This window comes from Apodemus sylvaticus, chromosome 9 (assembly GCF_947179515.1).
Source record: "Apodemus sylvaticus chromosome 9, mApoSyl1.1, whole genome shotgun sequence".
Lineage (NCBI taxonomy): Eukaryota > Metazoa > Chordata > Mammalia > Rodentia > Muridae > Apodemus > Apodemus sylvaticus.
This window is the reverse complement of record NC_067480.1, coordinates 90,771,060-90,796,243: the sequence shown is the minus strand read 5'-3', so window position 1 is coordinate 90,796,243 and position 25,184 is coordinate 90,771,060. Positions and strand designations below refer to the sequence as shown.

General features: G+C 42.3%; 1 protein-coding gene across 1 annotated transcript; it reads left to right on the top strand.

The window, feature by feature from the left end:
• Positions 1-7,590: 7,590 nt before the first annotated feature.
• Positions 7,591-24,869, top strand: LOC127692652 (glutathione S-transferase alpha-3). Its single transcript, XM_052193241.1, has 7 exons — positions 7,591-7,691; positions 11,660-11,767; positions 19,552-19,603; positions 20,354-20,486; positions 21,534-21,675; positions 23,722-23,853; positions 24,496-24,869. Exons 2-7 carry the CDS (start codon positions 11,681-11,683, stop codon positions 24,613-24,615), a joined length of 666 nt encoding a protein of 221 aa, XP_052049201.1. The 5' UTR covers positions 7,591-7,691; positions 11,660-11,680; the 3' UTR covers positions 24,616-24,869.
• Positions 24,870-25,184: the final 315 nt, after the last annotated feature.

Below are 25,184 nucleotides of genomic sequence, written 5' to 3'. Positions count from 1 at the left end.
ATACTTTGATCTTATGTGTGTGAGTTTTACACCTACATGTATATGTATGTACCATGTGTGTTTCCATACTCAGAGGCCAGAAGATGGTATCAAATCCCTTAGACTTAGAGCTGCAAACAACTGTGAGCTATCATGTGGATACTGGGAACTGATCCCAGGTCCTCTGCAAGAACAGCAAATACTCTTAAATAATGAGCCATTTCTCCAGGCACAATGGTTAGTTTTAATTATCAACTCAACACAATCTAGATTCACCTGAGAAGGGAGTCTCAATGAGAGATTGTCTAAGTCAGGTTGGCCAGTGTACATGTCTATGTAGATTTGTCTTGCCTATGTTAATGTTGTAAAAAGATCCAGACCATTGTGGGTGGTGCCATTCCCTAGGTTTGGATTCTAGACTGTATTCAAGAGTGGGGAAAATGTAGGCGCAATCCTGTCTCAGCTCCTGACTGTGTGCATGTGACCAGCTGCTTCATGTTCCTGCTTGATGTCCTCACAGTGGTGAAATGTAGCCTAGAATTGTGAGTGAACAAACACCTCTCTTACTTTACGATGGGGCATCATCTTCCCGTATGCTGTTATTCTCTTCTTGCTGGTTTCACACTCATAAAACTCATAAAAACATGGGAAATTTCTTCAAGATCCATTCTGTAATTTTCAAAGCCATCCATCCAGACATTTGAGAAGGAATATTTTAGCCCATTGCTTTATGAAAATACCTGCCATCTGTCTTCTGATGTAACATAAACATTTACCATGCCCTGAAATCTGTGCATTTCTTTGATTGGGCTCTACCTCCTTCATTGGACAGTGGATATTTACATGAGGCAATGTTTTTATAAAACAATCAGAATAGCCTGTTCAACTAGATACAAGAGGGAGACAGCCTTTCAGAAGCTCAGCATCCAATTCTCTCATTTTCTACACCACTTTACACAACATCCCAGAGTTATATGGAAACTGACTGCTTTGTAAAATGATTAAAAATACATGATCTCATAAAATCACAAAAGTTTCTGTAAGGCAAAATGACAACCAAGAAATTGGGAAAAGATCTTTACCAACCCTACATCTGACAGAGGGCTAATATTCAATATACACAAAGAACTCAAGAAGTTAGACTCCAGAGAACCAAACAACACTATTAAAAAATGGGGTACAGAGCTAAACAAAGAATTTTCAGGATGAATATTGAATAGCTGGGAAGCACCTAAAGAAATGTTCAACATCCTTAGTCATCAGGGAAATGCAAATCAAAACAACCCTGAGATTTCATCTTACACCAGTCAGAATGGTAGACTAGGGCAGGACAAAAGGATTTACCCAGCTGTGGACCCCCACATGCTACACAACTGATATGATGTGCCAGGCAAGCTGTGCTCACTGATCAGCAGTGGTATGACTGTTACAGACATAACCAACTGCATTTGAGGCCCACTCTAATGGAGAGAATTCATGGCTGGCCACTGTAAAAATGGCTGTCATGGCTGTGGAAGTCATAGGTGTTAGTGATGGGAACTACAGTTTTGGTAAATGAATTTGTTATCATGAAGCACCTTCTGTCTTTTTTTTGTTTTTGTTTTTGTTTTTGTTTTTGTTTTGTTTTGTTTTGGGATTTGGTTTTTTTGAGACAGGGTTTCTCTGTGTATCCCTGGCTGTCCTGGAAATCACTCTGCAGACCAGGCTGGCCTCGAACTCAGAAATCTGCCTACCTCTGCCTCCCAGAGTTCTGGGATTACAGGTATGCGCTACCACCGCCCAGCCAGCACCTTCTGACTTAGGGTTTTACTGTTGTAAACAGGCACCATGACCAAGGCAACTCTTATAAGGACAACATTTAATTGGGTCTGGCTTCCAGGTTCAGAGGTTCAGTCCATTCTCATCAACGCAGGGGCATGGCAGCATCCAGGCAGGCATGGTGCAGGAGGAGATGAAAGTTCTACATCTTTATCTGAAAGCCAATAGGAGAAGACTGGCTTCCAGACAGCTAGGATGAGGGTCTTAAAGCCCACACCCACAGTAACATACCTACTACAATAAAGCTATATCACCTAATAGTGCTACTCATTGGGCAAAATATGTATAAAAACCATCACATCTTCTGGGTTTTTTTTCTTTTCTTTTTTTCTTTTTTGGATTTGGTTTTTTCCGAGACAGGGTTTCTCTGTATAGCCCTGGCTGTCCTGAAACTCACTCTGTAGATCAGGCTGGCCTCGAACTCAGAAATACACCTGCCTCTGCCTCCCAGAGTACTGGAATTACAGGCGTGCACCACCACCACCTGGCTTCATCACATCTTCTAAATATGTTTATTCTTCAGATCAGTACTGCTCTCAAATTTGGTCCATGAAGCTTCATTTTGCAACACACATCAACTGTTACAGAGGCTCTCCCCCAGACACCCCTGCCCTCCAGATTTCTATACTTAGTGTTTCCATGTCTGCTTACTGAGATGGGCCAAGCTTTCTTTTTATATTAATTCTATGTAAACTGAAAATAGTCTCTGATAAATAGGATTTATAGATCTAATATCACCTATTATGTAACGTTTCTTTGTATTCATTCTCAGGAAGAAAACCATATGCCTGTGTGACCTCTTACGTACTTTGCACTGCTATTCTAAGTTTTAAAATATCAGTGTTGCTGTGTGCAACATATTGTGTTTACCCTGGAAAACTTGCCCTCCGAACCCTCACAACTCACAGGGGACATAAAAGAATAAAAAGTAGGTTTAATACTGAGCTCAGGTCTTGGGGCAGAGAATGCCCATTTGTTGGGACTCTTTTTAGGCATCTTGTCCACTAACACAAGAGTCCTTCAGTGAAAAATTATTTCTCTTTGTTTTCAAGAAAGGATATAGAGGTCTGAACTTCATTAACTTTTCCAACTTCACACAGCTCTTTGTGCTAAGAGTTGGGAGTTTTGAATATATCTTCAAAAATGGAATTCTTTGAACTTCTAGCTACAATTGACTGAGCTCTCGCTGATTTTAAAAGAAGTCGATTAACTTATCCAGATAGATGCATGCCCTCAATTCAATCAGTTTTGTTGGTTGACAAAGGAAACCCAAGCTGAAGTGTACTAATTTTCTATCCCCATAAAAATTCCTGAACTGTTGCTCCCATAAAGGAGACCCCAATGTATAGGATATAGTGGTACATCCCTTTAATCTCAACATTGGAGAGGCAGAGGTAAGTGGATCTCTCTAAGTTCAAGATCACCCTGGCCTGTGTAGTGATTTCCTAGCCAGCCAGGGCTACATAGTGAGATCCTGTCTCAACAAGATGAAGTTTAAACAGTAATAAAGAGGACACATGAATAAAGACGAATGGAATGTTCCCACCCCCTTCCGTTCCAACCTGTACTTGGCTTGGGCGCTCTGATGGGGAGAATCTGCAGCTGATTTCCGGAAGACTCCGCTCCATGGAGGAGTGGAGATCTGACCTGAAACCAGGGACAATCAGATACCTGACACTCTGTGTGTGGGTGTACGTGAGTGGGCTCTCTCTGAGCAGAATATAAGGGCCTTTCTTATGGCGGTCATGGAGAGGACAGTCACTGCTGTGTACTGAGGATGAACGAGGAACATGGGTGAGACCTGTCAGTTAATCTCCCTTGGTCTCATTGTCCATTGATCCTGGAAACCATATTCACTTTCCTCCCCAGTCACGACCCAGGTTTGGAATCCTCTTACAATAAGTAGGAGAAAGTGCTTTCTAATGAAGAGCTTTGTGAGTGTGATTTCACTACCTTTGTAGCATGGTCCCTAATCACTAACAACAGAAAGCTGCTGTAGTCTGAGCTTCAATCCCTAATAGTCCTCCACCTCACCTGTTAGCATTGGCTTCACTCTGCCCTGCCTTCTGCGGGACTTTCTTCCACCTCCTTGGCCAGAAGGAACAATAGACAGAGTCTCCAGTACTGTGTATGGAATATCCAGTTACAAGACAAACAAGCAAAGTGTACTGCTCAATGTCTTCTTAAAAAAATGTTAACCCGTGAGGCCATGATCTAGAAATACATATACTTAAGACACGGTGACGCAGCCTTGGTTTGGTTATACAGAAATATATTTCATCAAACATATTTGCATCTGCAAACATTGTGCAGTTGCCTGCACAAATCTGACACAAAACTAAGCCTGTAAACAGCTAGTTGTACATCAGGGAAGGGATTCAGGGGGCTGAACTATTAGCACCAGACAAACCTTGGGGATGGACAGTATTTGATCTCATTTGTCTTTAAAAACCGTAGTGAAAGCATCAGGTTCCAAGGGACAGCTCAAACCCCATGGCCACACTGCTGGTCCCAGGAAAAATAAGTGGGTGACAAAAGAAAACAAAAAGGCATGGGTGTGGCAATGGGATTGTAGGGGGAGGCGATAGGGATGGGAGGGGAATTTTATCAAAGGGTAGGAACATGAGCAAACAATGCAATATGTGCATGTATTAAATTTTCTTTTTATTTTTTTTAACTGATTATTTTCTTTATTTATATTTCAAATGTCACCCCCCTTCCTGGTTTCCCCTCTGTAAACCCTTATCCCATCCCCCTCCCCTCTGCTTCTATGAGGGTGCGCCCCATCTACCTACCCATTCCCACCTCACGGCCCTAGCATTCCTGTGCGCTGGGGCATTGAACCTCCAAATGAAAGAACTAATTTGATTTTTTTAAAAAAAAGGAAATTAAAAAAAAAAAAACCCTAGAGCTCTGCATGATGTCCCTTTTGAAGAAAATTTATGAATGTTTTCTAAGCACACTCTGTACTTTGGGGCATTATGTAACAGTGTGGGAAATTATGTAACCATTTCTAGCTGAGTCCAATAAGTTCCGTGTGTTTCTCTTCAAGCCACAAGTGTGGCTTTCATTATCAGGTTCGTTGCTGTGTCCCTCTTTCTACACAGCTGAGACAGAGCATCGATCACATTCCCTTGACTGGAATTAAAGGACATGTTTCTATCCATCAACAAACCCCTCACAGAAGTCCACATGCACACACGCACATGCACAACACATATAAAACTAAAGTACTGTTTACAAAAAAATCCATCAAAACCAGAGTTGTAAAGGCTTGAGAGATGGGTCAGCAAGACCACTGGCTGCCCTTGCAGAGCACCCAGCACCCCCATGTGGATGCAATGACCTGTATGTTCAGTTCCAGGGGGACCCAATATCCTCTTCTGGGTTCCTTGAGCACCAGGCTCACATATGATACACAGACCTCCATACAGGAGACTCATACACATAGAATAAAACCATTGAAAAACTAGCTTTGCAGATCTTCCTGCCTCTGATCGCAGTGTATGTGAGACATCAGTCTGAGGCACAAGGATCAGAACACTCTGCCCCCCTGCTCAGGCTGTGTGTATTGTCAACAGAAAGGAAGCCACACAGAGTGAGCAGAGGACGGAGAGCACCTTCCATTACGAGGGAGGTGTGTTTTGCTTGAAGCTGAGTAACAGGAGATTGCCTTCAAGGGTAGGTTGTATTATCTCTATAAATCAAGTTATACTTCAGCTTACTAAGTGTGGAGAACTCATTAAGCCAAACAAATCAATTGAATGCACGTGACATTTTCGTGTGAGGAGGAGTGTCACCTCAGAGAGAGTTGCTTCTGTGTACTGACTGTGAATGAAGAACATAGGTGAGACCCTGCCTACAGCCTTTCCTGTCTCATTTTCTATTGATCCAGCAAATTGTATCCTAAGCTTTGCTGTGACCAATGTTTCTGGCTCTTGCTTATTCTTTGACCCTTTAATACAGCTCCTCAAAAGAAGTGAGCCCCTAACTATCAAATTATTTTGTTGCTTCATATCTGTCATTTTGCATCTCTCATAAAATGTAATGCTAATATCTGATAGGCAACTGCAAAGGCGTCATCACCTACAGGTTGAGAACTGCAGGCAGTCATTACCTGGGCATTGGACTCCTCTTGTAGTTAGAGCTGCTAGCACAGCTCACAAGTCAGGCAAGTCATTACTTTCACTAATTCTTCTAGGGTAAAATGAAGGCAAATTCATGACTTTGACCAGTGTCTGGCTGGTACCTACCAAATGTTCTCCTCCTCCTCCCGTTCATCCGCACTGCTTGTAAGTGAATGCAAGAACATCTCCCTTTTCCCAAACCACAAAGCAAAATGCAACCTCCAGGGGCAGAACACAGATTTCCTGCATGAGCAGGGAATTAGCAACTAGGCTCAGAAGGTGAAACTCTAAACTGCATTGAACTCAGTCTAAGTTCTACTTTTGACTCCAGTGTGGCTTAACAGCCAACGAGCTGAAGAGTGGATGCTGTCTTCGCCTCCTCATCTCTGCCATCAGTGATAGCCTCTGGTTCCCAGGGTCTTAGCCTTGGTGACTCCCAAATCTGCCTTTGTTTTAACTCCTGTACACTGGGCGTGAATTTTCATGCCCACAAGTGGCCAGCCTGTAAGGATAGACTTTCCTTCTTGCCTCTCTTTACAGGGTTGCATTAGCCATAAGATGGAGGTAGCAACAAATATGGCCATGCACCTGATAACATTTCAACCCACGATGAGCCTTATGACTGACAGTGGTACTGTATGATTAGAGTGGAAGTGAATGGTTTTGATAAGCTAATACAAGGCAGCTACTGTAAATCAAAATACAGCCTATTGGGCACAGATTTGTGATAATTTTAGTGTAAACACTTGCACCAAGCATTCTAGAAAAACATAGAATATGCAATTATATACAATCCTTAACACTTACTTTTTTTAAAAAGATTTGTTTTCAATTTATGTGTGTTGAGCTGTTTGTTGCTTGCTGAGTGTGTTTGAGCTGAGCTGCTTGTATGTTTGGATACTACATCTGTTTTGGTGCTTATGGAGGACAGAAAAGGCAATTGATGAGTGAAAAATGATCAATAACTTGGATTTTTTAAATACTATTTCACTTCCTGTCTAAATAGTTATAGACATTGTACATTAATTTACTAAGTAGGTACTAAGGACATATTTTGTGTCCAATTCCAGGGACTTGACACATACAAAATCCATTAATCATACTGAACATATCATGTTCATGTTATATTATATAAAACTGAAACACTCAAGCAAAAACAATTAAAGACACCATAATTGAGAGAATTAAATAGTAGCTGAGGGCAGAGGAGTCTAACTGAACACAGACACATCCAAAGGCCTTTTGGGAGAAGGTAAAATACCGGACACTCATGTCAATGTGAAGGTCAAGGAAAACATCTCTTTTCAGCATAAGCACATCCCCACAATGGCCAGGCAACAGAAATACTCCCTAGTGGAATCGACATGCTCTTTACAGCCTCTCCCAGCTTAGTCCACAGAGACCTCCCGCTTTCTTTAGCCCTTGTCTGCCTCCCATGAAACCTCACAGGAAGTTTCCTGGAAAATTCCATCTACACTGACTCCCAAAGAGTTAAATTTGTTGAAAGGCTTCCTTCCAGCTTTCGGCTGGCAGCATTGAAGAGGAAACACATTAACCAACCCTCTAGCAACTCAGGCATGACTTTGCACTTTTCTTCTAATCTCTCATAGAAATTTCTGGCCTCTGAACGCTGTGGGAGCTGCTTTCCCTTCATTGGACAGCCTCCCCTCCACTGGGCAGGGCTTATTCAAATGCAACAAATAGCTTATAAAACATTGGACACTCTTAACGTGTTGTGGAACTTAGAGGGAACAGCTTTTTAACAAGGTAAGTACTGAATCAATCAATATTCCTACATTACACACACACACACACACACACACACACACACCTTAGGTACCTATAAAATACTTTAGCACAAACAAACATCTCTTTTATACTTACATTATGCAGACTTGGTATCCTTCCTTCAAGGACAGTCTAATACTTTTCAATTCTATTACTGCTGAATATGTTGTTGCAGAGAGGTAAAAAGGAAGGATTTAGAAAATTATCATATAAGAATTTAATACTCAGAGGCAAACTAACTTCATAAGAAGAGAAGAGAGGTGGAAACAGCCTAGATAAACTGAACTCATGCCCAGGGAAATGAAGCAGGGGAAACTTTGGCTAGAGTTGCTTTTTCTATAGAAGAAGCCAATGTGCAGTTGTGGACTGTGATGCTGAGGCAAGCCACGAGGACAAAGAGAATTAAATACATGAGGAAGAAAAGATGTCCTCTCCGATGCTGCTGCCTGAGATTTTGATTAATGTTATGAGTTATGTTTACAGTCAAACCCCATGCTTTGATTACTGACCTTTTTTTTTTTCTGTATTCTATTTTGTCAGACAATAGACTAGTGCAATGGACCTCATAAAGCACAAACAATCTTTAGTTTTGTGGGGAAGCTCCTTGGATAAAAGTAAGCAAGCTAAATGTGTTGCCTGACCTTTAAATCCTTTAGACAATTATAATTATAAATCTAACACAACTACATGTGGATAGCTATTATTAAGAGAGTTACATGTCTCTCTCTCTCTCTCTCTCTCTCTCTTCTCTCTCTCTCTCTGTCTCTCTCTTTGCCAATACACATACTTGAGTATATACAACCGTTTTTTTTTCTTTTATAGAAAAATTGAGTATGCTCAATTGAACTTAACTGAGTTCGTTAAGATGCTTTCGGTTAAGTATGGCTGTACTTTGACCTTATCTTTTTGCTGCCCTTTCTTGCCCTCTCTCTTCTGCTAGTCTCCCTTCTTTGTACCAAATACTCCTCCTCCCTCCACCTTCTTCTCTTTCTCCCCCTCCCTTGTGTATTGCTACCTCTTGCTAATTAAATATATACTAAAATCATTTTAGACATCTGTTTAGTTTCATTATATCTACGAGGTATCTTGGCCAAGTTCACTCCCACTCCCTCCTTCCCTCCCTCCCTCCTTCCCTCCTTCCCTCCCTCTCTCTCTCCCTCTATCCTGCCAACTCTGTTTCCTCTCTTAAACACAGCATCCTTGCAACTTCCTGCCTTCTTTTTGCTCTTCAACCCATTGAGTTCAACTAGTTTTGCTCAAATGCACACAGATGTGGGATCTGTGTACTGAATAGACATTATAGAGGAGCATACTGGCAGGAGACTATGCAAGTAATACTTGGGTGAGATGCGGTCCTCATGCCAGACTTCCAAAATCTACTGTATCTGCCAAGTAGATCCCTGATAACAATGCAAAACAGATCGGGTCCCCAGTCTCATCGCTCACGTATGGTTCTTACTTGCTGGTCATCTGAATCAGGATTCATGGATTGAGGTTTCTAAAACACACATGTGAGGTTACTGTCGAACACATTCTGCTCTGCCAGGTCTCCACAAGGCATATGGATATCTTTAAACTCTTGTAGAAAAAGGGCCAAATCAGACAATCATTGTTCCCTGGTACATCTCGGTTGCTTCAGATATGATGAATTTCATGAAACCTTCTGTGGTGGGACACTAATAACTGTTCCCCCCATGATGGTTACTGACAGAACAGCTGCTCTCAAAACTGGCTGAGTCTGAGGAACATAGAACAAAGACCCCATGAAATCATTCCATATCTCTGGTTCCCATCCTCTGTTGACTCTGTGAGATTGTGCCATACCCTTTGTTCTGGTGGCGAACTGACAAACCAACCCTTGTTTGGAGACTGGCGAATGTTCAAGTGAAGGACGTTATGATGAAATACCAGGTAACATGATCCTCGAGATCCTAACAGGATGAGTGAGCAGATTTGAACCACTTGGCTCAGTGTTCCCAACGATCAAACACCTGCAGTCATGTGATCTTTACTATCACTTCCTTCTGCTCAATCGTTCTACCTAATATGAGCATACAATATCACATGCCACTGGTGCAAAAGTAATGGAGTGATTATATTTACCACAAATTTCATAACCTAATGTTTGGGGCTTAGGAGTGCTACATTTTAAGTGAAGGTATTTAAAGTAGTTTGCCATTTTAAATCCAAATGGACATACTTTAAAAAAAAAATGTTAGTAAAGACAAAGACAGTGTTTCCAACTGTACAATATCAAAAACTCTTCAAGAAGAAATATAATGTTTTATAACTGTTGTTGGGATCTGTAGAGGGAAAATGTTCCCTCAAGTCCAGCATAGGAGCGTCTGGTCCCGGTGATGCCTGGGTGTTTATTATACACCATGACTTCATCATCATCCCATCTATCCATATTATTTGTTTGTTTGTTTGTGTGTGTGTGTGTGTGTGTGTGAGAGAGAGAGAGAGAGAGAGAGAGAGAGAGAGAGAGAGAGAGAGAGAGAGGGAGACAGAGAGAGCTCTGTCCTGCCTCCAAGCAGCCTGAGAGGGGGAGCTGTCATATTTCCTTACTGGACTCATTCGGAATCTCTTACTTATTAGCAATGACCACTTGGGCATACGGACATGTGTATATCCATCCATACAGCATACACACACTGAAACTAAAAACACATCCACCTGTTTAACCTTTTGTGTACTCTGGTACTTCTTAGCTTTTATCTAGTCAATTAAAAAAAAATAGTGGATTTCATAGCCCTCCGAGAGATTTTCATACACATTTGAAAACCAATACCACAGGAAATAAAACCTAGACTTAGATTTTAAATGGATAAATTAAAACCAGAGCAGTGATTCATTTGGGCAAGCTCTTCCAGAAACCTCTGTCCTTCCATCTGTGCCCTGAAAAAAGGTTAACAGTCCCAGTGGGTGGTTTTTAAAATGAGGCAAAACTGAAGATGCGCTGATAAGAACGCTCAGCATGGCAGACGTGGACGCCCTTAGCTTGGTCCTGTTCTGTAAGAGGAGCGCAGGGACACCCAGATCTTTCCCTTGATTTCACATTGAAATGCAGAAGCAGACGTGGAAGAAGCAAGGACTTAGCATTCTGAGTCTGCGGGGGAGAATTTGGTTATTTTGAGGGACAACCGAGTAATTCTTAGAAGTCTGATACGGTCAAGCGCATCTTCAGAAGTCTGATCTCTGCCTTTGATTAAATGCATTTTAACAGCCAAAGGGCTGAACAGTGCCTGCTGCTGTGGCCATTGGTGTGTCAGCCATGTCCACTTATGAGGGTACAGAGCCTTCTTGTCTTTGTTCCTCTCTTTGACTCTGCCTGCCCATCACTGACTTCAGCCTGATTGTGCACACTGCTTTAAACTTACTGATGTCCAGTTTCCTTAACTGAAACATAGAGAAATAGGCAGTTCATGTGGCCATGTAAGTATTAAAAAGTATTAGATCAGTGTGTTAGAGGACATCTGTAGCTCAGGGGTATAGAACTTGCCTAACTTGTGATAAGCCCTGAGTTAGACACTCACCAAGAGGGGGAGGGGGGGGGGAGGGGGAGGGAGCATGAGGGGGGAAAGGAAGAGAGAGAAAGAGAGTGGGGTGGATGGGTGGCACCACTGGAGATCTACAATAAACTGTAGTCTGCTGGTACTTTGTTTTCCTATCATGTCCCACTCGTTATCATCCTCCACCCTGAACTATGACCCTAGTTTTGTTTTGTTGTTTTTAAGTCACATATTAACCAATGGAGACAGTAGACAGGTTTGGTGCAATCTGAGGGCAGCTCCTGATATGTCCGGATCTGGACCGAGGACCGTGGTCCTGAAATGTCTCCAGCCCCGCCATAAAGAAGGCAGGTGCTTCCCCGGTTATCCGCCGCTGCCCAGACGCCCGCATAGGACAGACTTCTAAGAGCATCCTGGTGTGCTTCATCCCTGTAGAAAACCCAAGCGAGTGCTGCCATGTCCAGGAAGCCGGTCCTTCACTACTTCGATGGCAGGGGGAGAATGGAGCCCGTCCGGTGGCTCTTGGCTGCAGCTGGAGTGGAGGTAAGTTCTGCACGAGTCATTTTCCTGGAACCTGAAATTGCTCGTGTCAAACGCTTTCCTCATAAGAACTGACAAAGTGTCTTACCGAGTGACCTAAGATCAAAACTGCCAACTCTTAAGTGACACACAGATTTGTCCTAAGAGATTACTACTTGTTTTCACCACCAAGCATTAACATTAAATTATGGGCTGGAGAGATGGCTCAGCAGTTAAGAGCATTTACTGCTTTTCCAGAGGACCTCAGTTCGATTCCCAGAGCCCACTTGTGGCAGCTCATAGCCACTTGTAACTCCAGGTCCAAATTTGTACCTTCTACCACCCTCCCCGCCCGCGTGTGCACGCATACACACACACACACACACACACACTCGAAAAAGAGAGATAATAAAAATAAATCTCAAACTAAAAGAAGTGTAAGTAATTCATCAAAACTATGTGCTTTCTTTAAATTTAAACTGTAAGTGAAAAGGTAAACCTAAAAGTTAGGCCAATTAGAGGAAAATTGGAAACATGAACATCGCCTTCTTGATGTTGTTAAGGTCTTTTAATGTTTAGTGTTTTCATGTATTGCAGCTGTTTTTTGCACAGGTTCTATGTGTTGTGTATGTGCATCTGGGTATACAGATGCGTATGTATATGTGGTTACGCACATATGCGGAGGCAGGAGGATAACATTACGTAGGATTTCTCAGGTACCAACCACCATTGATTGTTTTGTTGTGGTTTTGTTTGTTTTGCTTTGCTTTGCTTTGCTTTGCTTAAAGATGAGTTCTTTCACTGGAGCTTACCAAGCATGCTAAGCTGGTGGGCCAGGAAACATCTGTGCTTCTCCAGCTCTGGGATCTGAGGCATGCGCCACCACACCCAGCTGCTTTACATGGGATCTGGGACTTGAATACCTGGAATGCTTACACTGGAAGCTCTTCCCACAGCCTCATCCCTGTGCTGCAGAAAAACACATAGAGCTATTTAAGGATGAAGCAGAGGCATGGGAAAGCAAGTCAAGGGAGATGGCATAGGAGATTAATGAGAACAAAATACAATCATACACATACATACCTGTGTGTGAAGTGTAACAAAATAGACCACTTTATATATTAGCTAGAAGAACTGAGAGGTAAGATTAATAAATTAAAGCAACCTAATAATAAAAGAAAAAGATAATAAATAAATAAATAAATAAATAAATAAATAAATAAATAAAAGCAAGCTGGGCATTGGTGGTGCACGCTTTTAATCCCAGCACTTGGGAAGCAGAGGCAGGCAGATTTCTGAGTTCCAGGCCAGCCTGGTCTACAGAGTAAGTTCTAGGACAGCCAGGGCTACACAGTGAAACCCTGTCTCAGAAAAAATAAATAAATAAATAATAAAATAAAAGCAACCAATAACCATCTTCCACCCGCCCCCAATGTCATATTTTTAAATTAAATGTGAGATTAAAGCATCACATACTCTTTAGCAATGAGGTTATATTTTTTAGCAGTTCAGTTGTTATTTAAGCATCCTACATCTTGGGGAAATATGGGGTATTACATGAAATATTCATAGGCCAACTGGCATAACATAATGGTTCTAGGCCACAATCTTGTAAATACTGTACAAAATATAAAACTATGATAAATATTTACATATGTAAATATAAAACTATGAATGCGTAAAGCACTTACCTGACCCAGTGCTTGGACTGGAGATTCTGAGTCAATGATTGAAGACTGAGGGAAACACAAGGCCAAGGCATTAGTTACTGTTTGAGCTTGTGGCTCAGGACTGCCTTCCAAAGGTAAGGCATTCAGTCCCCAGCCTGTGTCTGTACTGGGCAGCAGTGGGACCTTTAAGGAGTGAGGCCTGACTGGAGGAAGTTAGGATGTCTGCTCTCAAAAGACAAACATGGGCTCCAGCTGCTTTCTCCCTGTTGCTGCAGCAGCCCTGTGGACAGTTGGCTCCAGTGGGCGCTTCTTACCTGAGTGTTCCAGCCAGGCCCACAAGCAGTGAAGGTAACTGAGGGAGGACTGAAGCCTATGAAATCCTGAGCAGAGAAAACCTCTCCCTTTCTGTGTTGATGATCTCAGGAATTCACCACAGTACCAGAGGCTGACTGACTTCCATGTGTACAACAGTAGGGTTATCATAAATGCTCTGTAGTCAGGCAGCACTAAATTAACAAAACAAAACAAAACAATTTAAATAATAAATCAACTAACCTTACATTGATGTAAAAGTTAAACTATACAAATTTAATTTCTTAAACAGTTTTTCTTTTTGTCCTAGCAATAAGAAAGCACACAGTGTGCAGCCAAAGTAAACTATTTCTAAATATTGTCTACTTTTTTTTTTCTGAGTGTTGTTGAACATATACACACACACACCTTTATCCTCGGCCTGATCATGGTCTGCATGGTCAGGGTCTCAAGTGTTCTCCTCCATCTCCTGTTGCACTGGGAAGTTCTGGGGTGACAACCTGGACCAACTGGTGTCTCCTATGGGGACGGTGCCTCCTTCTGGGACAACTGCTGAGTTTGCCTGAGGCTCATCTGAGGAGATGTCACTCTGTCAAGAGCTCGATTGACATTCTTGAAAGCAGAAAATGGAGCATGATAATCCTCTCTGCAAATGAGAGATGCTCGCATGGTGAGACCCACATTTTCAGCTTTAAAGGAATTTCCTGCCAGTGCTCCTAAATGTCCCACTGTGGTTCCTCTCCTCCCGCCTCGTTTTAATCTATACATTCTCTATGCAGGAATGACTTTACAATTCTGCTATAAGCTATTAGCACAGTGAGTGGTTGCACGGTGTGTGGTTGACCCTACATTGGTATAGAGGGTGTGAGTTTGCATGGGATGTGAGAGTTCCTTCAAGGAATGGGAAAAGAAGTGGGAATGGGCTTACAGGGGAGAGCCTGTTGCCTTGAGTGGACAACAGTTTACTTTCATGCACACCTAACACGTCAACAGTAAAAGGATTAAAGTACACCCTCTCAGGAAATGAATGTAATTACACTGAAAATACATATACCAGATGATGAGATGGGCAGAAGACAATACAAACCATCTGTGAAGCATGAATCTTGTTCATTCCTATTAACTAGAGAAGTCAGGAATTTTTTTCTGGGTCCTGGAGATGTAGGGTCATAAGTACTGACAGAATGCTTGCCCTTGGACATCACTGTCACTTTAATAACCATAGCTCTCATCTTAAAAGGAATGAGATAACTTGTTCTATTTAACTACCCATTGGGACTTAACATGGCCAAGGGAACACAGATGTATGTTATGCCCCAAACCCATGTTCCAATATGAAAGCACTTTCAGAAGGTTTTATTGTTTTACAGAATGAAGAAGGTAATAAATCAAGCCAAGTTTAAAATATATTGGTAGGCATTTATCACAAGATGTTCTGTGCCAAAAGCTCCTAAAAGGTATTATTATCATGAGATGTTAGTTTATAGGGCTGGAGAAATGGCTCAGGGGTTAAGAGCACTGTCTGCTCTTCCAGTGTCCTGTGTTCAATTCCCAGCAACCACAAGGTGGCTCACCACCATCTGTAAAGAGATCAGGTGCCCTCTTCTGGCCTGCAGGTAAACATGCAGGCAGAACACTATATACATACTAAAATTAGAGAGAGAGAGAGAGAGAGAGAGAGAGAGAGAGAGAGAGAGAGAGAGAGAGAGAGAGAGAGAGAATGAGAGAGATTAGTTTAGATACAAGGTAGAACTAGGAATGGCTGTTCCACAAGGCTAAAGCTAGCCCTAGATAAAAGAATTAAACGCTGAACCTGTAAATCCCAAGCTCTCCAGAGTATTGACATTCCAATGGTGTCTACAGGCAGACTACCTCCAGAGGTTTTTGGTTCACAGTGAGACACAGCTTCTTTTTAGGAATTTTTCATTCACAGTACCAGAGATGGAATCAAGTTTTGACAGGGATAACAGGCATTTCTTTCAAAGTTTTTGCACAGTAATCTAGTGGGATCTTTGTCATTCAGCTGAGCATGGCTTTCTCCAGGCAGAAGGATCCCACAAAATGGGTGACCAATTTCCTGAGAAAAGAACTTGAGAAAACTGCCACGAGGTCTTGTCCCTGGGAGGTAGTGGTAAGAAAGCTAGAGCCACTCATGTGAGGTCTTGTCTTTCACCTGAACTGCTACTACCCCTCAGCTTCAAAGCAAGGAGTTTCCCAAAGCCTGGGGAACCCATTCACAACTGCTCTGTGGATGTACCCATTGTGTGGCCCCATCTTATATCAAATGCAATGAAGAAACAAGAAAAAAAAATGTGTTGAGCCATCACAGATTGTTTTCTTCATACAAATGGTCTCTCTTCATACCTGGTCTCCTGGGTAACCAGATGGCAGCCTTGTGTTTCAAGACTTCGAAGCCTCTGGGCAGAGGAAGGTCAGGACAGACAGAGCAGGAGCAGTGTTGCCAGCTCCCTCTCCTGCCTCTCAGCATGACTGAAGAGCCTGCTGAGAACAAGGCCTGGAACCGCTGGCTCAGAACTCCTGTGTCCAAAGGATGATCAGTATCTCCCTGTCCATCATCCTCCTCACCATCAGCATCACACTCCCAGCCCCATCTCACCTGGACCACCCTCCTGCGATGACCACTTTCCATCCCTTGTGGTTTTCCTGGGATGGATGTTTGACAAAGTGTTACCGTATTATCTTATTGTTCCTGGAGTGTGATACCATGATATCTTATAGTGCCACAAGAAACTTATCAGTGAAGCATTCTAAATAAGACCAAAGTCCTGATTTTTTACGACCAAGAACTTTATGAAAGTCACATAGTCACTGAAAGTAACTCCACTGTATTATGTAATAGTATTTGCTTTCTGTGGGGCAAATGAGATACTGAGTGTTTTGAAAACATTCCAGTGTTCTCTTAAAGAAGAATTCACTTCCTCTAACTTTGCAAATGAGGGAATGAAATCTTCCCCATATTAAGTGACTGATTGTACCATCTCACAACTAACAGGAGACAAGGCCCCAAGTGCAACCAAACATGTTAACCTCAAGAGTCGCATGCCTTGATGACTGCTTCCATGGACTTTTCTTGGGCTCTGCCTACAAAACAACTTGTATTATTATATACAATCTGCCTGTCCTCTTCTATGACGTATGCATGGCTACTGTAATTGTAGAGCATACAAGGCTCTGCTCCCAGCAGACATCTCAAGCACAATGACTTATTTCAGGAAAACACTGAAATGATTGGATATGGTTCTAGGACAAAGTACATTTTCCATCAATATGAGAATAGTTTAAACTACAATTAAAAACAAAAGGAGTGATACCTGGGAACAAGAGTTTCTGAAAAGAAGCTAAGCTTGACCCAGAGGCTAATTACTATCTGTCTTGGACAACCTTGAGGTCCCTAAGGAGGCATTCTCTGTCCACCTCTGTGTCAGACCTAACATCACATAAACAGATGAAAACTTTTGGAATGTATTTACCTAATACAAGCTGAGTCATTCACCATTTCAACAAGGGTTGAAATGTTATCAGATAGCACAGAGGTCTACAGTTAAGATTCTACCATGTGCCTATAACCCACCTCTATATTGTTTCCAACATCTGTATTTAAAAACATGTTTAATACATGACGTCTTTGCTCTGTTGTCATAGAATTGATTTCATATTGGAGCAATTGAACTTGGTGTAATCTAAATCCATGTTCTCAGGCTATGGCCAATCAAATTTAGATAAAAATAAACTCTCTCTTATCTCCTTTGAGTTGAGAGATGTCTTTTGGTATATATATATATATATAGATAGATAGATAGATAGATAGATAGAGATAGAGATAGAGATAGAGATAGATTATAGATATAGATATAGATATAGATATAGATATAGATATAGATATAGATATAGATATAGATATAGATATAGATATAGATATAGATATCTCCATCTTTTAAGATCCTAATGATGTCCCCACCCCTTGCTGCCTACTCCATTTGAGAGAGGAGGCTATTCCTAGCCTTGACAACATGGTAGATCTGTCCCTGCTAGTGTAGGCACAGATGAACCAGCCCAAGTGTATGAGTGTCATAGAGCTGGCCCAGTTCCTTGTTGGTCATTTGGTGGAGTGGGCACAGGAGAAATTCCACTCCTCACACCTGCTACCTGCAGCAAGTTGGAGAGATGGCCCAACCAACTCTACAACCAAGGTAGTGTTTAAGAGCTGGTCCTAGTCATCCACTACAGCACTTTAGGGAGCAGGCCCCACTTCTTGCTGGGGGACCACAGTAGAGCTGTCCCTAGGGGCATGAGCATGAGAGAACAGATACAGGGGGCATGAATGTGGGAGCTGGACCCACCCCTAGCCAGGGCAGAACTACATAGCTGGCCCTAGTGCCGTGTATAGGAGAGTTGGACCCAGTGGCTTGAGCACTGGAGAGCTAGTCCCTTTCCTTGCAGGCTGCTGTAAGCAGGAGAGCTGCCCCCACCTCTTGAATGTGCAAACCAAGAGAGCTGGCCCTGGTGCCATGGGCACAAGAAAGTAGGCAGGCTGTACAAAGCAACCACCACTCAGGCCCAGATCCAGGGCTTAGACTAGGCCCACCCCAACATCTATCCCACCTATGAACTGCTGGAACTTCTGAAGGGGCCAGTCCTGCAGAACCAAAGCTTTAGGATCTCCATGACACAGAGCAACAACAGAATCTCTGAGAGGAATCCCTGTGAATATCTGATACTGACAGTATAGTAAAAGCCATAGGCATCAAACCAGACCAATGACCCATTGTAGTGAACATTTCCGAGTAAAGCTGTTTGGGTAAGCTGTAGGACACTCTGTGACACACCAGAGCTTCCACAGCAAGATTTTGTTTTATTTTGTTTGTTTTTTTTGTGGTGAAGTTTCAAAAAGTGGATGGAGGACATGGAGGGATGGGGAGATAAGCAGGATTGGAGTCGATATGGCATTCATGAAGAATCAATAAAAATTTTTTTACAATTCCTAGTGGTGTCTTATGCTTCCTGAGCATTTAATATACAACTGATGATTTTATAGGTGGTTTGCATGCCTTAGAGATTTAGTCTTGAGATTAACCAAAAACAGACATCATAAGTAAATGCATGCTAAGGATTAGGGTAATGAGACACAAGAAGACTCAGTAGCCTGGGGGATGTAAAGAATCTCATACATTCAGAAGGCCATACCCAACTCACAAAGCCATGTCAGAACCCAACGATCTTAGTGACCAAAAAATAGTGTAGAGACATTAATTCCTTCTTACATCAGAAACTCTATATAATCATGCTTCCATTTTCCAGGGGAGAAATTTTACTTGTGAGAGTAAAGTAGCAAACAGGAAGTGCTTCACCCACAGCAGGGCTCCCGATGAGATAAATGTTTAGTACAGTAGAAGCTTATTGGCAGGATGTTAGACACATGCTCGTGCCCTGTTCTGTTCTGGAGACACACAATGTTCCTTCTGATCCTACTTGGAATCAGATGAAATATTACAAATGCTGAGCCAGAAGAAATTATCAGAATTTCCCTTCCATGGGCATTCTTGTAAGTCATGACTTACTCAGCAACACAGGTAGAGTCCTGGGAAAGATGGCATCAACTGCAGTAAGGAGAAGCAGTGAGTTGTGACCACAGCTCCTTTCCTAAGAGACCTGCTATACATTTCTGTAAGTCATGACTAGCTCACCTGTGTAACTTGACAAGTTAGCAACGATAGCTTTATTTCATATATTCTATGGACAGGAGCCTTTAAAGTGAAAAAAGTGAAATTAATCAACAAAGACTTGTTTACTCTTTCTATTTTCTAGTTTGAAGAACAATTTCTGAAAACTCGGGATGACCTGGCAAGGTTGAGAAACGGTAAGACACAGATCTAAATGTTCCTGAGGGGAGTTTCGTGTGGAAGCTTTAAACATTAACACACCTAGTTCTTGTGTTCATTGACGGATAAGGTGGTAGATTGTGAGTCATGGGTCTTCTCTATGAGCAGATCTGAACATCTCTCGGTTTAAGGAGCTGATAAGCTCTTTGTGTTAGCCACGAAACCATCCCCAGAGCCCCAGGGATGTCGCATCTCTGCCCCCACATGCATTCTGCAGTTAGCTCAGGCTCCCACAGGGCCCTCTATCCACAGACAACTCACTAGATGTTAGGAGCAAATATGTCAATCGCTGACCTTGAGTTCTAACAGGTTTAACAAACTGATTCGCTATAATACTGCATTCTAGCATTAACAGAAAGATGATGCTGATTATGTGGAAGACTATGAGAGAGGATAAGGGGAGAAAGGGAGAAGGGCAGCTCCGATGGGTGAGGGTCCCTGGGCCTACATACTGTCCTTGGAGTTAACTAAAACGCACACACTGCTCCTTGGTGTTAGTGAAAAAACACACAGGAACCTACATAGAAGCAGGTTCATGATTTTGCTTTGGTGTCATAAACAGCATGAGAACTTTAGGACTTTGATTTTATTGTAAGGAAACCTGTTGACAGTACAATTATACCAGTAGTTTTTAAATTTTCAGTCATCTGATTAAATATTTTGTTTTGAATGTATCTAGCCATAGATTTTTACAACTTATTCTCCTTTCTCTTTGTGTCAACCAATAGATGGGAGTTTGATGTTCCAGCAAGTGCCCATGGTGGAGATCGACGGGATAAAGCTGGTGCAGACCAGAGCCATTCTCAACTACATTGCCTCCAAATACAATCTCTATGGGAAGGACGTGAAGGAGAGAGCCCTGTACGGTGGACTTTCTCTGGAAAAGATGTCATCCTCTCTTGAGTGAACAGAACCATGACAAGGGAGTCATGAACACAATAGTGTTGTGTGCTTGGGTGCACATACACTGGCCTCAGTTAGGAGGAGTACCATGGAGATGAGGGAAGACTATGAGGGGTAGAGATGTGTCATTGTAGGATGGTAGATGTTAGAATCCTGCTTCCAAAAGAGTTTTTAATCTTTAGAAGCAATATTCTAGAAGATAACTTTGGGCAAAGGCCAAGTCTTTGATGGTAAGAGCTGGCCTTCTAGTTCTGACCATTACAAGATATATAATGATAATCATAACCATAGGTTACTGTCTAAATCTACATACAGTCAGCCTGCTCATAGAGTCTGGTGCAGAGATACCAGGGTTACATGAAGCTTTTTGTGGGAATTGAAGGCTGTTTGGAGCTTCCAAGACTGATCATGAGGTCTCTTTTCTCCTGTGATAGAACCACTCATTTAAACTAAGGTCTTCTGTGGAACTGTGAGTTGTTTCTCAAAAAGCTAAATATCAAGTCACCAGCAGTTCCATTAATAGATAAATAAACAAGATGAATGAAAATGCATGCTCAGGAATAATTGCACAGGAATGTACCCAGATGTGCTAGTTATAATGTAAAAAAAAAAAAGTGAAAAAAAAAATAAGCCAACTGTTAACCAAAGAGAGGATGCAGAGAAGGACACTGCTTGCTAGACATTCAAGTCATTCAAAGTGGAATGTTACTGGATGTGGTGGCATTTGCCTTAATCCCTGAGCTCAGTGACCAAGGCGGGCCAACTGCTGTGAGTTTAAGGACAGCCTGTCATGGTAATAAATTATAGGCCATCCAGAGCTACATAGAGAGATGTTGTCATTTTTTAAAAGTCTAAACGGATTGCTAATCTGCAAATAAAATCAGATTACTATTTCTGGCTCCATGGCACTATCTGGGGTGAACTATTTTACTACAACTTTTTACACCCTTTAGAAGTAAAATCGAAGGCAAGAGAACTTTAGCAGAATGCTTGTCTGTTTTTCAGCATTGACATGTATTCAGAAGGTGTGGCGGATCTGGATGAATTAGTTCTCTATTACCCTTACATTCCTCCTGCGGAGAAAGAGGCAAGCCTTGCCAAGATCAAGGACAAAGCAAGGAACCGTTACTTCCCTGCTTATGAAAAGGTGAGTGGAGGCTGATTGATCTTCCACACATTCAGAAGGTCTAATAGTCCTCAGGGCACAATCTTCAGCAGCCAAAGTTGTTATAACAAAACACCAAGCACTGTGTGAGTGAAACCATATTATGGGGTATAAAATCAAGACCCTGCAGATTGGTGTCTGGCCAGACTTGTTCCTTACTTCATGGATGCCTGACTTCTCTGTCTTCAACTGAAGATGGGGTATGGGGGGGTCTCTGGAGTCCCCTTGTGGGGAGCAGGGATGCCATTCATGAGCACTTAACCTATAGGGTCTATTTCCCACTCAAGGGTCCTACTTACAAACGGCATTATGCTGTAGGCTGGGGATCAGTTCAAGACTGTCTATATTGTGGTTACACAGGGAAATTAATCCACAAAAAGAGATATTATAGGATTGAATTTAGGTTTCTCAGTAGCTGATAAATTTAACTCAGAGCCCAGTTTTTCAGAGCCTCTTTTTGTTACACAGGAGGCCTTTTTAGGAAGTCATTTTTCATATACCAAAACCTCTTATCTGATCTAGGGGTTGTCTGAAGGAGCCATTACCTAAGCAAGTCTCAGACACATGAGAGAGAGTTGCTGGTTTACCAGGTATGTCTTAGGACTGAATTATGCAAAGGCTCCGAGGATCATTCAGAAGAGCAACCCATAAAATCTCAAGTAACACGATTCACTGACCATTTACAAAAGGCCATTTGAAAGCCTAGGTGCCTATGTTCCAGAATTCATGCTGGATACTTGGACTCTGCTAAGCTTCTGTTGCACAAGGCAAGGCTAAAACAGAGTGAGTTTGAGGAAAACCTGAGCTATATGAAACCTTGTGTTCAAAATAGGAAGAAAGAAAGAAAGAAAGAAAGAAAGAAAGAAAGAAAGAAAGAAAGAAAGAAAGAAAGAAAGGAAGGAAGGAAGGAAGGAAGGAAGGAAGGAAGGAAGGAAGGAAGGTAGAAAGGTAGAAAGGTAGGAAGAGAGGAAGGAAGAGAGGAAGGAAGAGATAGAGGAAGAAAAGGAAGGAAGGAAGAGAAGGAAGAAGAGAGAAAAAAGGAGGGAAGGAGGGAAGGAGAGAAGAAGAGAAGGAGAGAAGGAAAGCAGAAACAAAGAAACAAAGTGAGTTGGGGCTGGAGAGATGGCTCAGAGGTTAAGAGCACCTCCTGCTTTTCCAGAAGACCTGAGTTCAATTCCTAGCAACCACATGGTGGCTCACAACCATCTGTAATGGGGTCCGGTGCCCTCTTCTGGCCTGTAGACATACACGCAGGCAGAATGCTGTATACAAAATAAATAAACCAGTCCCCCCACCCCCCAAAAAAAGAAGAAAGAAAAGAAAAGAAACATAGTGAGTTTAAAGAATACATTGGGTATCATCTATTTTATGGCAAAATCAGCACTCTGTGGCGCTGACTTTATTGTATGTATTCCTTCGTCCCTATTTCTGCCCCCACACCCTTCTTTCCACTAGCTAATCATGGTACTTATTTCTGGCACTTGATAACTAATTGTAGACATGTATGCAGTTAACCCTTTGATGCTTCAGCGGTGCTGAGGATCCCATAACAGGGAGCCTGAGCTGAGGTTTAGAGATGACAGTTCAGGCTTGCTATAGATGCCGTAGACATGTGAACACTGGGAAGCAGAGAGGAGGAAGGCAGTCACTGAAATGGTTTACACATGTGTGAAGGGTGCAGTAACACAGTGAAGCCATTTCCCACAAAGAGACTACAGAGAACGGTGAGGGGACACCCCTACATGCCAGGGCTTCACCCCTTTGGGGTGGGCAGGAAGAAATAGTGTAGCTGAAGCTAGGATCTGGTCATGTCTCTAAGATGTAGGGAAGGGCAGATGACGCAATGATGGACAGAGATCTGCTTCTTGGTTTTATCAGGAGCCAGGGCCTAGAGACAAGCATGGGGCTCCATATGCCCCTGACAAGGGAGCCAGGGGACATTTGATATGAGAGGCTCAGGAGAACTCAAGGGGCCCCAGTCTGATGCCAGCTGTCTTCAAGACCTGACTAACATCTCGAATTCCTCAGGTGTTGAAGAGCCATGGACAAGATTATCTCGTTGGCAACAGGCTAAGCAAGGCAGATGTTTACCTGGTTCAAATTCTTTACCACGTGGAAGAGCTGGACCCAGGCGCTGTGGACAGCTTCCCCCTGCTAAAGGTACTGTTTCATACAGGACAGCCCATATCTTACTTATTCCACTGAATCCAATATTTTAACCAGAAGGTTAACAGTGATGTAAGTTTGCCCTCAGAGCCTTTCCTAAGCCCCCCCTGCTCTTTATATTTGCCTTTGTTTTCTGTGGTGCTCATGAGTAAACCTTGCATCTATGGGGCAAGTGCTGTACCACTGGGATACACTGCCAGTCCCTGCTAATCCCATTTTTCTTTCTCAGTGAAGGTTGGCAGTGACTTAATCCAGGTTTTCCCGTTTTCCTTTCTACTACCATTTCTGACTCTATTATCCCAAATCATAATTTTTTTCTATTAGGGTATGTCTATGTATCAGTATCTGAGAAACAAATTGTTCATCCTTAAAACTGACAGAAGTGATGAGTCTGCAGGATTAATATCCAAAGAAGAAGATGGGAACAACTTGAACAAAATGAATCTTTAAGATACATTGGGGCAAAACTCCACTTCCTTTCTCTCATCTTGACTCTCTCTGGGTGTCTGTCTCCAGCCTCCAGCCTGGTTCTGATTGAGGGGCTCGGTTGGTCATTTGACTGGGAGGGGCACAGGGCTGGGCAAACAATAACTCTTTCTTCAGCTGCTCTCTGAGGCTCTGCTTCCTCTGTCACAGGCACTGAGAACCAGAGTCAGCAACCTCCCCACAGTGAAGAAGTTTCTTCAGCCTGGCAGCCAGAGGAAGCCTTTTGATGATGCGAAATGTGTAGAATCAGCAAAGAAGATTTTCAGTTAATTCAGGCATCTGTGGATACATAGCATGCACAAAGCCAACCTTCTAAAGTTCTGCAACACTGAAGTGTTTTGACTAAATGTTGATCCTTCTTATGGGGAGGCTAACATGTTTTCTAAGGCTGCTGTGCTTAATTCCTATAGACATGACTGGTGAGGAATGGCTGGGATGTCATTTGGTTGTAGTAAAATTGCAAATATGATCACTTCCTCTGATATTACCTTGAATTTCAATAAAAACTGAGCAAGATTCTTAGATTCTGGAGTATTCAAACATTGTCATGAAATAGTTGTAATGTCCTTGTCAAACAAAGGAGAAATCCTCACATCAAACTCTGGCTTACGCAAAAATTATCTTTCCATAGAGCGAGTGTGCTTCGTGAATAAGTGCGCACATACATGAGTGCTCTCACGCTGTAAAGAACTGTTTTCCTTCAATTAATTAGCCTTTTTATTAATTACTCAAACAGCATATTTATGTTCAATATAGAGCAATCATTTCTCCTGGGGCTGCATATATGATATATATGACAGGCACAGTCATTCACCATGCCCCTGAAACTCTGAATTTAT